The 16,328-nt window shown below is 39.3% G+C and overlaps 1 protein-coding gene across 1 annotated transcript in view; it reads left to right on the top strand.

The window, feature by feature from the left end:
• Positions 1-16,328, top strand: part of RSU1 (Ras suppressor protein 1) — a 103,954-nt gene that overhangs the window by 34,775 nt on the left and 52,851 nt on the right. The window contains exon 8 of the mRNA XM_066198404.1: positions 6,478-6,610. Within this exon, the coding sequence (XP_066054501.1) occupies positions 6,478-6,610 (133 nt within the window). The remainder of the gene's footprint in view (positions 1-6,477; positions 6,611-16,328) is intronic.

Below are 16,328 nucleotides of genomic sequence, written 5' to 3'. Positions count from 1 at the left end.
AGTCTCCATCTCCTGATGTTTTTCAGACCAGATGTTTTTCTGTTTGAAGTGTGTTTGGAGGCTTTTCAGTTATTGAACTGACACAGATCTACTGTTGTATGTATATGTCTTCAGGTCAATGCTGAAGTTGAGGTCTCATCTCTGAACTCATTATTGAAATCATCATGTGCGTCTAAGAAGTTGTAAGAATGAGATGTGGTGTTGCAAAACCGGTTTTAACTCTGTGAAAGTAGTTGTAAAACGGAGGATGGACTTCGGCTTCAGTGTTTGGCTTTCAGATTGCTCCCTCAGCCTTCTTTTACCCTGGGGGTTCCTGTCTAGCACTCACAGCGGGGATTGCAGGCATTCTCATCTGTGTAGTTAGGAAAGGAGCCAGGGGAAGACTTCCAGCCTGCTTCTGTGTGAGGGATGCTCTTGAGTATCTCATTTATTTGCATGTACTGAGTCTGATTTCTTATTATCTGAGACTTGAACCATTTCCTATATTATGTAGAACCACCACAAATGCTATTTCAGGGTTCTCTGAAGTGCTGGTGACTTGAAGTGGTACTGTTAGACCTTCTTCAGTATGAGGGTGAACGGGTGAGAAGGCAGAAGTGTTGCTGGGATTGATCTTTTGGAGGCATTTCAGTCTAGGTTTAGATCTAGTTGTTCTCTCCTAGTGCATAGGAGCTCATCAGTAAGGAAATTTGTGTTTTTGACATATGCTATGGCGGCATAGATTTGTTTATCGTACAGAATATTTCTGTGAATATTTCTGCCGGTTCCAAAAACATTGAATCACACTGTACTTAGATAAAAGAAGACTTTGCTCTTTGTTGTCTTACTGTTCCTGTATAATACTGTTTAAATCTACTGTCTTCTGTTACTAATCCTTCAAAAGTGCTATGTCTTCAAAGCAGAGATGATTTTACTTGTTTATAGGAGTGATATGAATTACTGGTGCACAGTCTTACCTGTGCTTAAGACTGGGGTAAAAATCATTGGCTTTTGATAATACTTTGTGGCATAGGAATGTGTATATATTTTCGTTTTTTTTACATAGATATTAAAACATCATTTCCAATTAATTGCTTTGGTATCCTTTTTATGACATAATAGTCATTATATTTCTTCCACCCTCCCACCCCTCCCCCCACTTAAAACAATCTCTCTCTCTATTGAGACAAAGCAAATGCCAGAAAAGTAATAAAAATTATAAGCCCTGTAGTGTAAAGCAAATCTAAAACAAGCCAGGACAGACATATTTTTACATACAACCTAAGTTTAAATTTAGTGCAGTGGATTGATCCCTTACTTAACATTTAATAAAACAGGATTCAAAGGTATTTGTATCTAAATAAATTACTAAAACTAATTTTGTTCCTCCTGTTATATGTATGACAGAGAGTAAGACCTTAGTGTTGTAAAGGGAAAGAACGTTTGAATTGCAGTCTTAAGAGGAATTGCTTAAAGGGATGTGTTACAGCTTGAGGACTCTCCTTGAGGTCAGTGAAGCAGAGTGTAGGCTGGGAGGTGAGTCGGAGCATCAACAGGACACAGATATGAAACTCAACAGTATACAGGCTAAAAATTATATCCATTGATTTTAATGAAGCTCCACTGGGGATGAATTTAAACCATTACAAAGAAGCGTTGATCTGGCATTTTACAGCTAGGATCATGTTACTTATGCTGAATACCAATGTTCAGTTCTCAAATGTCAGAGTTGTTTAATTACTTAATTTCACCTTTTAATTTTTGAAAGTATTTAAAGTGTTGCCAGGGGGCATTCAAGTGAAAAGGACAAGCCAGGTTTTGTGCTCATTCTGTTACTTTTTGAGTGTATTGAAGTAATGCCTGTGTACAATAGTCATACCTTACTGTACTTCCAATATGCATCTGTTGGGTAAATATTACACACTTTGTATATCATACATCACAAGAGGACGAGGGGCTTGTAGCTGTATATGCAAGGGGTGCTTGCAAGCTAAGTCTAATGGACAGGAGTAGCCTGGGAGGTCTGAAGGCACCCGTGGCCATTGATGGGTAGTATTATTACTGGCTCTGACACCCTCTGCAAACACAACTGTGGGAGGCAGCATTTGATTTTCTATTAGGAGCTCTTTTCTGACCTTTGGAGGAATTTGAGCAAAACATGAATGTTCACACAAACCACTTTTTATTTCAACAGTACTGCAGGAAAATAACAAGAAACATTAATGATCATGTTTTAGCTCAAGGGCAGGATAGATCCATGGAGACAGGGAAATGTAACTGCCTTCTTATCCTTTAAATGTCTCTCAGGATGAGGTGTGCCCACTGTCATATGAGGTGGCCCTTCTGCCCACCCATGGCTGTGGATGCCCTGAGTTTAGGAAGTGATAAATGGTATTTTTTGTTAATGGATGACCTAAGTTAGAACACGTTAAAATTAAAAATATGTGCACTTCGATTTTGCACTTGTGTTTTCAAGAGTTCTGGTGTAGATTTCTTTACTATAGCTCCCAGGTGGGAGCTAACAAGAGATTAGGGCAGTAGACAGTTGGGCATTAGGAGCAATTTGGTTTCGAGGTGGGGTATACAAAGAAATCACAGGGATCCAGTCAAACTTAAGGGTTCAAGATCATCTTTAGATACAATGAGTGCTGAGACAGAAATAAAAATGTTGAGATCAGACATTTCTAAGACCACACAGATGGTTCCTCTTAGAAGGCTTTTGGTCATTCTGTGCAGGTCATCCACAGCAGTCAGCTGTTAGATCTCTGCTCTTCCCTTTTCCAGATTCTGTTCTCTTTTCAGTGTCTGCATGCTGGTAGCTGCAGTGTCTGCTTTGCAGTCTTCCTACTTGGAAATCTATATTTACTCAAGATAGAGTAAAAAAAGTACCCATTGGACTTAGAAGGTTCTTTAAGCATGTTAAACCTAGGTTTTGGGATGTATAGTTTTGATGATTTATTAGAATAATTTTAGAAACACTCAAAAATAATTTGAATAACACTTCTGTGCCCTAGGAAAGGGGGACTGTGCTGACTACCCTTGAGGGTGGCCTGTTCCTCCTCACTTACTAGAGGCATATGACTGTGATGCCTTTTGGTGGAGCTGATCTCTTTCAGAATGACAAAATAGCAAGAACTTGAAGTCTATAATGAAGAAATATAATTTTAGTGAAACAATTACGCCAAACTACAGAAATGATAATTATTTTTTAATAGGTAGATGTGCATGGAAAGAACAAAACAGCAATGACCAGTGCAGTCTCCTATCCTAATATATTTTGTGATTGAATCTTCAGTGCTGGAGTGTTACTGGAGGTAATACTGTATTTTGCTTACTAAAAGTATCTGAGGGATTTAATGTGATCGAACAGTATATAAATTTCCAAAACCCCTGGGGGCAGTGTTCTGCTGATGCTGCTGTTAGACAATATCCTTGAAGGTGCATCTGCCGTAGCTTTTTCCTTGGCTCTAGTGCTACAGGGGGGTAGAATAACAGCATTTTCTAACATGGTGCTGCCATAAAAAAAAATCACCTAGGCAAGGAGACTTTTTTGTTTGGGAGACAGGGATGCATGTGTGAGGTATCCAGTTGCTAGGCACTCCTGTGGTGAGCCTGGTGCCACAGCCATGGCTTCAGGCAAGTGGGAGCATCTCTTCCACACTACTGGATTTGTCTTGTGCACGGCAGCAGAAGGGTCCGTGCAGTGCTCCTGTGTGTTTGTCACATACTACTCCTGAGATGTTACCGAGACTTTGGCCTTGTGCTTGGGCCTCCTGGATGTCCTGCAGCTAGAGTAGAATTAGGTAGGTATGCCCTTGATTTGTGGATTTTTTTGCTGTTAGCACAGAAAGAACACCAGGATTTGGCCCCAAGCACTGTACGGTGATGGAGGAGTCACGTTTCCCTTCGGTCTCATTTTTAATTACGAGGCTTCTTCGTGCTCAAGTGGCTTGCCTTGTGTCAGGAGGGTTAGACTCCATTTCTTACTTAATTCTGGTAAGGTGGGGCACTTTCCCTGTAACTTCTTATCCTGCTTATTTTTCTGCCTATTTCTGTCCTTCATTTTGAGATGGAAATTTTGGTATCCAGCAAGGAGATTTTTAAAGCACTGGTTGCCCTGTCCTTCCTGTCCCATCCTAGGGCAGCCCTCCTTCACTCACCTGTGAGAACCTGATGCTTGCTATGAGGACAGACAAATTGTTCCTTTTCTCACTACCATACTTGATTAAATTCTTCACTTAAAATCCCTAGGCTCTCACTCCAGCTCTAGGTGGCCAGTGGGATTGGGCTGCCAGGCCAGCTGCTGCTGGCAGGGCTCCCAGAAGGACGTCCTGGGCAGGGAGGAGTGCATTTTGGTGCGGATGCTGTATTTTTGTGCACCCCAGTTTCACTTTGTAATTAGATTAATTAGGGCGTCTGCTTCCCTCTGAAGGTGAAAAGAAATATTTGTACCTGCCTCCAGTGTGTTTTGGGAAAAAAGAGAAGACAGAGGAAAATAAAACTACTTATTACATTGGCGTAGGGGCCTACAGGTTTTTCTGCTTGAGGGGTCTTGGTTTTGCTGTAAGATTCCTTTGGCCATAGTAGAGTAGTAATTATTACAATTCATTATGTTTAAATGGGCCATGTGGTATTTGAAATGGAAGTGAGCGGGCACACTGTACTGTGGGAATGGAAACATTGCAGCAGCCTTCCCTGGGTGGTAATTTTCTGACACAGCTTGGGACAGGAGGATTCAGCTGAGACCCCAAATATTGAGATTTTGGGCACATGTGACTTACTCCTATAAGCAGCATTGAACTTGGCCTGTGATGGGGCCAAGCTTGCCTCCCCAGATTTAACTGGTTTTATTAGTAGTACACTGATTGATCATTTTACCTTAATCATTTTACCTTACGCCCCACCTACAGAGTGTTTGCAACGTTGGTTGTTTTGAAAAGCAGCATACAGGATTTTTTTTGTCGGTAACAAAATGGGAAATCCAATTTGCAGTCGCAAAGCAAGCCCCTGAGTGATACACGATCTTCCCAGCAGCCTGGTCAGAGGGTATGGGCTGATCGCCGCTCTGGCCGCCCTCCCCAGCAGCTTCCGCCTGAGATCTGGATGGCGAGAGGGCCAGCCTATGCATTCAGCCGGCGCAGATTTAGACACACTCCCTTCTAGCTTATTAGGTCCTCTTTGTCACAGTACTTAATCCTTTTTCCTGATCCTTGTTAGAACAGGGCTGCTGAGTCCCTTAATAAAGCAGACGAGGTGCACTGAAGCGTGCGGCGGCGGGCGGCTGCCGCCTGACTGACGGCTGTGGGGGCTGCTCCTGCCTCTGTGGGCTCCGACCAGCCTGCCGCAGACAGCTGGCAGATGAGCTTGTTAAGGTAACAGTGGCTCTGTGATAGGCTGGTATGAGATGCTTGGCATCTTTTCACACCATATAATGGCCTGTCTTTAATTGTATTAACCCCTTTTACAGAGAGGAATACGCCAAGGATTAGCTGCCGTGCAGAGTGTGTAGCCAAAGTGAGCGGTGAGCACAGGGCTTGCAGCAGCTCCCCTTGCCTGCACTTGCACAGCCCCCCTAATTTTGGAAAGCTGTGGCGTCAGGTTGATTTCAGATTTCACCAGCAGCTTGGCTCAGTCAGTCTCCAAAATGCTGTAAATATTTTTTGTTTTGTTCTCTGTAGTTAAGATTATTTTATCTTATTGTGGTTTAGTTATTGTTGATTTATGGGGGAAGGGTAGGCCTCTCTTCAGTGCAAATTTCACAAAAATAAACTGAAAATGTGCCACAGATTTTTTAACTTATAGAACACAAGAAAATTCTTCAATGGCTAGACTGTCCTGGAATTCAGCCTTTGTATCCATAGTCATGAGGAGTTTCAGCAGAGCATGTGCTGGTTTTGGGCTTGGGTGGTAAACTTCTACAAAATGAACAAAAAAACCCAAGCAAGCGCATGATAGATCTCTTACATCTTCTGTCAACAGAATAGGTAAAACTGCCATGTTACAAGAATGGAGTTGTCTGTCTGCTTTTGTGAGTGCGTGTCACTCTAACCACGGATCACAGCGGGATCTTGGTGCAGGCCACATGCTGGGCACTGGGAATGCAGAAAGCCCCTGGAGCAGGGATTGAGGGAATGCTTTGCAATTCCAAGCTTCAGCAGAGCAGACTTCTACCAGAGAATCATTCTCCTTTCATTCCTGCAGATCACAGTGGAGGTGCATTATCAAGTCACACCTAAAACTAATTTAATAAGTAAGTGGACAGAGTTCAACCCTGCTTTGCAGTGTGTAGCAGCCCTGAAACAGAGTGAAACTGCATCTGTCATGGTGGGAACTACTGTGTCCTTCTATTCCTCTTTGATAAGACTGAAATATTTGGTTTTATTATGCTTGCGCTCTCTGAAACGAATAAAAGGTTTTTACATTCACAGCAAGGTATTTCTTTCAAATTTTTCATGTTTCAAATATTTTTCATATGATGTTTTGTTTAATCTCTTTCAGGCAATTTGGATTTGACTGGTCAAAAACAGGTCTTCAAGGCAGAGAACAATCCCTGGGTTACCCCTATTGCTGATCAGTTCCAGCTGGGAGTATCTCATGTTTTTGAATACATTCGTTCAGAAACATATAAATAGTAAGTATTACATTATATATTGTAGCTGTGTTATTTGGTTTTTCCCCTGTAGTGTGTTTGGCAAAGTCTTGCCAGCTACACACATCTTTCATAATACATGCAGTAACTTGGTATTCAGGACAAATGTGCAAGCCTGTACATTTATATTAAGGAATTTTGCCAAGAAGAAGGTAACTGTCATGTAAACAAGTTAAGAAAGCACAAAGACTGTTTGATACTGTCCTGCATTTTTTGTTTATTTCTAAGAGTTGTTATGTAATACGAGAGATGTAAAAGAATAAGCATTACAGTCCTTTTGAGAAGTACTAATTTTCAGTATGTTTGGTACAGCTTTATAGATTTAAATAGATATTTGTTAATGTTTTTGGATGCAGGTTGTTATGTTTTGAGAGATATCCGGACTTGAAACCTGGTTTGATCTGGACCAATTTGCAAAAGTCCACCACCATAGTAATTCAAATACAAGTACTAGTGTTTTGTTCAAAGTGTAAATAGGCACGCTGGGCTTCTCCATTTTATTGCAAGATTCCATGTACAAATGTTGGCCATTGGTTTAGGCAATAATGTCTTTAATCATTCACTTAGTTGTAATACTTGTTTTAAATAAAGATCTCCATGTTATTCTTTAGATGGGAAGTTATTTTTCAGTGTCTAGCCACAATCTTGATGATGTCTCCCTAGGAGCAGTGGGTAGTGCAACAACAGTACAACCTGGATTGGAAAGTTAGTTTTTGCATTTTGCCTTTATTTTAAAACAGTATTTTAATAATTCAGAAGCATTTCTGACAATCTTTTTTATGGTTGCTGTCTGAACAAAATTACCAGAGAAGAGTATTCACAAGTGACAGCTGTGGGATTCCAATTAAGTAACTGAAATGCAAATTTCTATATGAAACTAAATGACCCCACAATGGCTTTTGTAGGCTATTGTTCTTCGTTTACAGAATTTTAAATGAAAAGAATCACAGATGGGAGAGTGGTTGCAAGACTTGCGTGTCTCAGAAGGGTGCTGATATTTATGCTGTAATTCGTGTTCTCAAGACAGATTTATTCATAGATTTAAGTAGGCTGCAACACCCTTCTTGCAGTAGTACTCTGTACTACAGACATGCTGAAGGGAAGCAGCTGCCTGTCTCCTTGGACCATCCCTCCCCACTGTTCATTGTGTACCTGCATCTAGGTTTCTTGATAATGTTTTGTAATTTTGTTCTATATTGTCAATTTTACATTTCTGTTTGCTGAGCAGTGTAGGTTAGGGACTGTCATGCACTTCTGTCAGGGACCACTTTAGGCATCATGAAAACATCAAAATTTTAAGGGCTGAAGTGCAGTTTTGAGAATTTGACCCATATTTGGTTTGTGGGGAAGGGGGTGGGAGGGGAAGCTGTTATTATGTACCTATAATTTGAAAAAAAAATTAAACATGTGTAACTCTAGGTATATTAAACTGCTCTGGGGACTTTCATTGTGTAATCAGAATTGATGAGAAGATTTTGTAATTCATCAGTTAGCTCAGCTGTTGTTTTTTCTAAGTTAGCCGTATTATGTCTGTTGTCTTACTCTTTGCTAAGTGTGGCAGTGTCTTATTGGCTAATGGGCCAATTTTGATTTTGTCCACAATAAATAACTGAAACCTGGATAGTTAATAGTGTAAGCAGAATCATACTCCGGTTGTTAATAGGGAGAAAAATCAAAATCATATAATCTTTTTGCGGTTTATTCATGGTTTCTGCTTTGATCTTAGAAGCTTATTACATTAATGTGTCATAATTTTCCAAGTTAAGTGATGAAATGCATGGAGATGTTAATAATTAGGTGTCAATTTTAGATTTTCGGCATATGACCATTTTATATTTAAATCATTTATTAAAAGTATCGGTAAATTTGTTAGAAAACCAGTAATAGCTTTTTTTGAGTCTTGATTTTTCGTGTTTCCCCTGCTAAAAAGAGAGTTCATGGATTTTCCGACTGAAAAAAGATTGTTCTTTTTATTTCCAGCTTCCTCTAAATACGTGATTGAGAATTGCTGGGATGCCATATCCTAAAGATGTTCCTCTGTTGGCATTTGGTTCTAGGATTTAAAACTCGAAAGCAGTGGCATTGTCTAGGTAACAGGCCTGGTAGCATTATTGTGTGCAAAAGCAGATAAGCTGTACACTCAGAAGAAACAAAAACTTTTTTCATGGTGGAATTTTGATCTTTTCCTGCTAATGACTCTACAGCTTCTTCAACTGCCTTTTTCTTTCAGAGCCAGGTAGTGTGTCAAGCCTTTCTGAACAGGTAGTGTGTCTTTTTTTCTATTCAGCAAATTACAAGGTTGATATGTGAATTTAAGAATTTTTCCCTCTCAGTATCTAAATAAGGAAAGTCAAGTGCTTGAGTTTTTGTGTTTTATTGCTCATTCTGACAAAAAAAAAAAAAAAAAGTTGACACTTGATAGATCCAAACATCGTAACTTTTACTGTGAGGCAAAGCAGTACAATTAAATGAATGATTGGATAGGATTGCTTAGCTAACTTCACTTGCTATACTGAGAAGATAGAACATACATCAGCAGCTGACCATCAGACCAGTAAGTTTGCTTTCAGGTGCTGGAAGACATAGACTGTCATAAACCAGAACTATGCATCTGTATAGCAGATGAATTTTGAACTTGAGAGACGGAAACATTCGTTTCTCTATGCCTGTTGTTTTTGCTAGCTGACTGGAAATACTGACTTTTCCTTTTTTTACAAGTTTCATGCTGTCTAGACTACCTGAGACAGTGAGGGTAGGCTCATGCAATCACAAGTGCCAAGTTTCAGAGGCTCACCAAGTTACATTTTCACTAAGTGGGTTATGCTAGTACATTTTATTTTGTGTTTGCAATGGCTAGAACTTCGTTTGTTTAGTTGCTGTTAACTTAGCCAGAAAGCAATAACTCAGTAAGTCCTGGCAATGCACTCACTTGCAGTCATGTAAATAAACCTTGAGGTTTCTGCTGATGACTGACACAAGCCATCACTGCAGTCAGTGTCAGGGATCTCCATTCAGATTCTGTGAGGTTGAGCTGCTTTTGGGAAGCAGCTACCAAATAGATCACAAACCTCTTCTTTCCTTTGTGAAATGTACTGGCTGTTTCAAGCATATTTAGTGAAAAATTACATCCCATTTTTAGCCTTGTCTTGGGATATTCATGCTCTAGTGATTAATTGATAAGTAGGGATGACACCCATGAGGGATGATTATGTCTAAAGATAAAATGTCATTTGTCTTGCATACTTTTACATTTCCCCACTCCTGTTTTACATGGTAATCACGCTCCAAGTATAAAACTGGAATTGCACTTTACTTCAGAAGCATGTTAACCAGTGAGACCCTCAGATCAGCTCCTCTTACTTTGTAGTTTCTTTCATTTCCTTTAATTTCCTTACCTTTCATGAGAAATGGTGCCTGGTGATTTTTTTTCCACCCTAATTTTTCAAGGAAGACTTGGGCTGACAAAAAGATGGGCCATATATTGTGCTGGAAAACGTGTGTGGAGGGGCTCTTAATTCTTAACAGGAAATTCAGCAGCTCTTGGCACTTTGCTAGCTTTTGTTGGCTAAAATACGCCCACTGCACATATCATCTTGTGACAGCATCGTTTGGAAATAGGTCAGTTTGCCAAGTATATAATGATTCTTAATCTCTCACTGCTGTGTAACTTTCTGAAACTTTAGTAAGCTGAATATTGGCTTTGATTCTATATATACTCAGAAGCTGCCATTAAACTCTCCATCTGATGTCACAATAGTGTTGAAAAGCAGTTGAAGAACTTGGCTTAAACAGTGAAGGATAATGGCAACCTTGTCTCCTCAAAGGGCTTAACTAAATGTTTTATTTTTTATTCATGCCTTTAGTCAACTTTCAGAGTGACCTTTATGTTGTAAGCATATTCTCAGAGGATCTTCTCTGTCTAGGATACTGACAAAGAGATGATGTATTGTGTGATTTAGTGGTCACATTGTACTTAGATAAGTGTAGACAGACTTAAATGTTTGAAACAAAACAATGAATTAAGCACCTATGAAGAACAAAATTCTATGATGTGCCTTCGGATTTATGTACAATAATTAGTGATTTGATTAAGATGAGATAAAACTGAGATGTGCAATTGGTACCTGTGGGTGGGTTTGGTTGCTGGCATTTAAAGTTAGTCCAGAAAGCTGCTCTTTGGCTACATTTCTAGAATTATTCTTGTGCTCTTGATCCATCTTCGTGTGGAACTTGTTCTTTGCATGCTTGTAACAGAAAGAACAGTGATTTTGATTTTATCACAGCACAGTCTATCACAGACATCAACACCTGATCGTGTAATCCCAGCTAAAACAAAAGAAATTGCAGGGTCCCGAGTGCATTTTTAAACTGCCCTTAAACCCAGCAATCCCCTTTTAACACTTTATCTAATGATTGTCGTTCCCCTGTTTGACCTCCATATTCCAGTGAGGCAGAATTGCGATAGAACAGTCACACCATTTTTAGAGCTCTAGAAAGCAGATTCTCTTGACTCAATTTGTTGAGTCAAGTGGTTCAACAAGATGTTTTCTGAAAGGAAGTAAGTTGCACTTTTCACATTTCCATCAGGAAAGGTAGTAGAAGAGCAAGCCTTTTCCAAGACTGACACATGAACTCTTAGCGGAGGAAATGGTTTGACAAATGCAGTGCTGAGCATATATTGCTTGGCAGCATTGGAACATAGGTTTCCCTGCTCAGGTTGATCTGTGCTAAGCATTGTAATTGAAAACTCCATTTCATCGGCAGTGACAGTGTGGAAAAATCCATTCTTGATTCAGCCCTCTGTGTAGAGACAATCTCCCCACCTTCTTGGGAATGAGTTGTGCTGAACCCCACTATTATGCAACAGCTGCTTCCAGGGCAACTGATACAGGTCATGAAGGAACAGATTCCCCTTCTGGGTTACATTCATGAAGAATATTTCAGGATTAATTTTTAACAACTCAAGGAGACTGGCAAGATACTCAGAGTAGTGCACTAGAATACCAATAGTATCTTGAAATTACTGGTGATCTTATTCCACAGTTGTTAAGCCTGTTTAAGTTAAGCCAGCTGCATGGTTGGTACTGTCCAATGATGTAAAGATGATAATCGGTAAAACCACCTATTAAGGAGTGGAAAAGAGATCAAACAAGTAAAAAATCCCTATGTTCTTGGGAAGCACGTTCTGAAATGGAATTGCCAACAGTTCATTTTGGAGGCATCATCAGGTTGAATTGAAATGAAGGGAGGTATTCCTGAAATGGTGTTACTTGCACAGCACAGTCTAGGACCTCCAAGAATCTGATTTTTTTATGCTAGCAAGAAGTATTTATGTTTGCTGATGATGCAAAGCTAGCAGCATAGAAAAGAATCAGCATACTACACAGTAAGAATTAGCAAACAAAGAGGAAGGCTTGGGTTTATTAGTTACAGGCGAGCCACCGGTGTGATATGCTGGAGTGAGAGGGAGGGAAAGATAAATGCAATCCCCAGAGCTTGGCTAAAAGAGTGGAAATCTTCCAGTACAGAAAAGGAAGTATTTTGCAGTTGTGGTCATTATGTTCATGAAAGATGAATTCAGGCAGGAACAGGCCAAGTGTGGAAATATAATAGGACAGTGAAATGAATGAAGAAAGAAGAGGAAATTTAAAAGGTATTTGATTTATTTAGCAAAGTCAAACCTAATGACAGAGGGTCATGGCTGTCATTGGAAGGGAGGGGGGAGGAAAAAACTTCATTTAAGGCATAAAAAAAATGGTGGACATAGGAACAAATATAAGCTGCTCAGCTGTATAGGAGAAGGAAGGTCTCTATTAAGGGAGCAAGGTCATAAATAACCCTCTGATAGAAATAGTCTTCCAACAGAAGAAATAAAGGCTAAAGTCTCTTTTCAGTGAGCACTGCTCAGTTGGGCAGGAGTACATGACATGACTACTTGTGACAGAGGACAGCATGTATGTGATGTAGGCAAACGTTACGTTCACATCTCCTGATATTTGAGTGAAAAATTCTGATGACACCCCCATATATATTAAGATAACTGCACAGTTCCACTGACATTAAAGGAGACAGGGCTCTATTTTATGTTAAGAAGAAGAAGAAGTATGATGTGTATTCCTCCATTTAATGACCTGTTTAAATAAACATGTATGGCAGTTTTGAGCAGTAGTTTGTAATTACTAAAATTTTTTCATAACCTAAGAATTGTTATTATATAAGTTATATATTCATTAGGAAAAAATCATTTGGGGTTATGAAAATCTTACTAACATTTTTTTGCACTTGGACTGTAGAGATATGTAGAGAGAGAGAGAACGCTTTTCTTTGGCTATCTTTAAGTGAAATTAAATTACCCAGTCATTGTCTAATCTTATGATGGTACCAAAAAGAATTGGGCACAGTTGGTTTCAGATGTAATTTCAAATGGTTGGTATTCTGTACTTTTTGGGGGAATAAAGTTCATATAAAAGAGCACAGACCAGTTGCTTAAAACATCTATAGATCCGATTCAGCAGAGCTCAGTCAGACACCTTAGCTGTTTGTATGATCCGCAGAAGTCAGTAAAGATTGGAGAAACTTGGACAGTGTGTGTCTGTCCTGCCTTGCTAAAAAAGACAGTCCACAATTAGTGCCTTTTACCTTCTTTATTTTTCTTTGCTTTTGTCTCTAGTATCTTTGGTAGTTTGTGGATGTAGTGGTTTAACCTCAGACAGCAATTTAGAAGCACACAGCTGTTCACTCCTTCCCCTACATCCATGGGATGGAGAGGAGAATCAAGAAATGAAAAAGCTTGAGTTCAGAGCAAATCAGTAATTGAAACAAAGTACATATAATAATACTACTGATATTAAAATAATAATAGTAATAATAGTAATAAAAAAAGAGACTAATAAACCACAACAGTTGTTGCACAGTACGACTGCTCACTACCCACTGACCAAGGCCAAGCCCATCCCTGAGCAGCAATCAGTCCCTCCTGGCCAGTTCCTCCCAGTTTCTACACTGGGCATGATGTTCATGTGGAATATCCCTTTGGCCAGTTTGATCAGCTGTCCCAGATGTGTTCCCCCCCCTTCCCCAAATTCCTGTGCAGCTCCTCACTTTCAGAGCATGAGACACTGAAAAGTCCTTGGCTCAGTGCAAGCACTACTCAGCAACAAACAAACCATCAGTGTGTTAATCAACATTATTCTCATCTTGCGTCCAAAACACTGCACTGTTCCAGGTACTAGGGAGAAAATTAACTATCCCCAGACAAAACCAGGACAATGGGATAGAAGGCTTCATGCATTAGTTCCTTCTTAGATGTAGCTCTGCAAATACATCTAGAACCAGTGTTCTCACTGTTGCTAGAGGGATTGCTCATGTTCACACACTCATAGCATGCACCATTAGTGAGTACTTCTTTTTCCTTCTCCTTTGCACTCTGTGATTGTCCTAGGCCTTTACAAGAAATAAGGTGGTGGTGTGTGTCCATTATTCTGTTTCTGGAGCTCACTTAAACATTTCAGTGACTTTTTAGACTATCATCTTTATCATTTGACCCCTGGCATGGATGTAACACCTGTGCCAGTGGTAGCTGTGACCTTATTTATTTTAGCGTGGTTTTAAAGACTGGGTAAAGGTAGTGGAAAAAGGATGACCTCAATGATCTGCGTTAGGTGGGAGTCTCTGAGATGCCACATCTCCTGTGAAGATGAACTCATGACAAATTAAGCTTCTCTCAAAGGATGGCAAGGAGCAAGATCCATCATAGCTGAGAAGCAAACAAGTGTTAATAGTCCCGATTCATAGATTTTGATCACGTACCAGTAAAAAAAAATTTAAATTTACCAATAAAAATCTATTATCAACCTGATGTGGGGAAATATAAAAATGTCATTTACGTTGGTTCTGTTGTATTAAAGACATGGTACTGTATATTTTATATGAAAATGCTGATTTGTATTCCAACCACATGTTGTATTTATTGGCTGTATTTTAAAAATTGATAAATATATTAGTACATTATTTCCAACAGAGAAAATAGATGACTCAGAGTCCTGACATCTTTAGACAACATTTACATGCAAATCTGTAACTCTTCCCTAAAGAAGAGCTAACTGGAACCCATGTCGCAAGATAAACAATAAAAACACTATGCTTGTATATTTTTGTTTATATATTGCGAAGATGGATATGTAATAAAACCAAAGCTATCACTGATGTATCTGACAGATATAGATACTGCACATATAAATATTGGTGTAACTACTGTACTGATACTGCCGTTCCCTTTGATACAAACTTTGTATAATATTTAGAATATTATGCAGTAATCCATTTACCATGTCAAGGATGATAACCCAGGGTTTATGTCACTGAGGCAGATGTCTGGAGTTGTGTTACAAATGAAATTGGAATGAAGTGAGTTAAATGCAGAAGCTGAGGAATCAATGAAACCAAAGCTAGGGAAACGGTAGTAGGGTACATGATTTGAGTAGGGAAACAAGACAAAGTTGCATCAAACTATAGGGCAAGGCAAGATCAGTAGCTGAGTTAAAAATTATGAGGTAATTATGATAAATTCAAAATGAGTAATAAGTAGAGGTGTACAAAAGAAACTGGTATGCAGCAGGATCAAGGACCTGGCCTAGAGAACAGGTTTTTAGACTCCCTTAGAACCTTGGGGTCTAAGCAGGCAAGCAAAGAGTGAGATGTGCAGCTGCAGGTAAGTGGCACCTTGGGCAGGAAGAATGATAGAGAAGGTGGAAACAAGTTTCTGCAGTGGGAAAGAGGGCCAGTCCAAAGCGGGATCTATTTTGTTACACTCTTAGCCATTGTATAACTATCTGATTATGATAAATCTTGGAAACTAAATGGGCCCTTTTCTGAACTGTGATATATTATTAATAATGACGAGGGAAGGAAAGTAATGTTCTGTTATGCTTCTGTTCAGTGCAAGCTGGGTGATAATTTAGGGAAGATGAGTTATTTCTCAGTCCCTCAAGTAGAAGCCTGACCAGCATTTTGTTGTGAGAAATGGTTTTAAACATCCAAGCCTCTGGGCACGCACCCAGACAGTTTAGAAGACTTGACTGACAGAGTCTGGGCTCACCAGAGTTCTGTCTTAATTAAATTACTGTGTCAGTGAAAGACCCAAAAAGTGACAGAAGTACTAGTATCTTTCCAGCATCAAGGAAGGTGAATGGACCAAATTGGGTTATTATGAACTAGTTTACTCTGAGATTAGTTTTGGGTTAAATAGTGAGAAAGAGACATGAGATTCTACTAGTAATAATATTTAAAAAGTGACTGTAATATGAATGTCATTAATACACTTTAAAGTTTGACTGTGATTTTGAGAACTTTTTCCTAACAAAATATTACATATTATAAATATTACAGATTTGGCTGGTCAAAGCAACTCTTGAACCATAGAATTTTGTGAGGCATTTAGCTTGTTCAGCTATAAAACATTGTCATTAGAAAATGAGCACTGCATAATTTCAATAAAACACCTAGAAGAATTATCAACTCCCCGATAAGCCTTGGGAGACAATTACCAAAGAGAATGTTTCTGGTGAGCTCCACAGATATCTGACCTAGGATTAATTAAATATTCTTCTCAGGTATTTGGAAGCAAATACACAGTTGTTTTTGATGACCTGGAAGTTGATGAAAGATAACAGTGAAGGTGCAGGCTGTCCTGAGTCATTTA

The sequence above is a fragment of the Chamaea fasciata genome, unplaced genomic scaffold, assembly GCF_029207755.1.
Source record: "Chamaea fasciata isolate MVZ Bird 193981 ecotype frontalis unplaced genomic scaffold, bChaFas1.0.hap1 SCAF_1, whole genome shotgun sequence".
Classification (NCBI taxonomy): Eukaryota; Metazoa; Chordata; class Aves; order Passeriformes; family Sylviidae; genus Chamaea; species Chamaea fasciata.
This window is presented reverse-complemented; position numbering and strand designations above follow the sequence as displayed.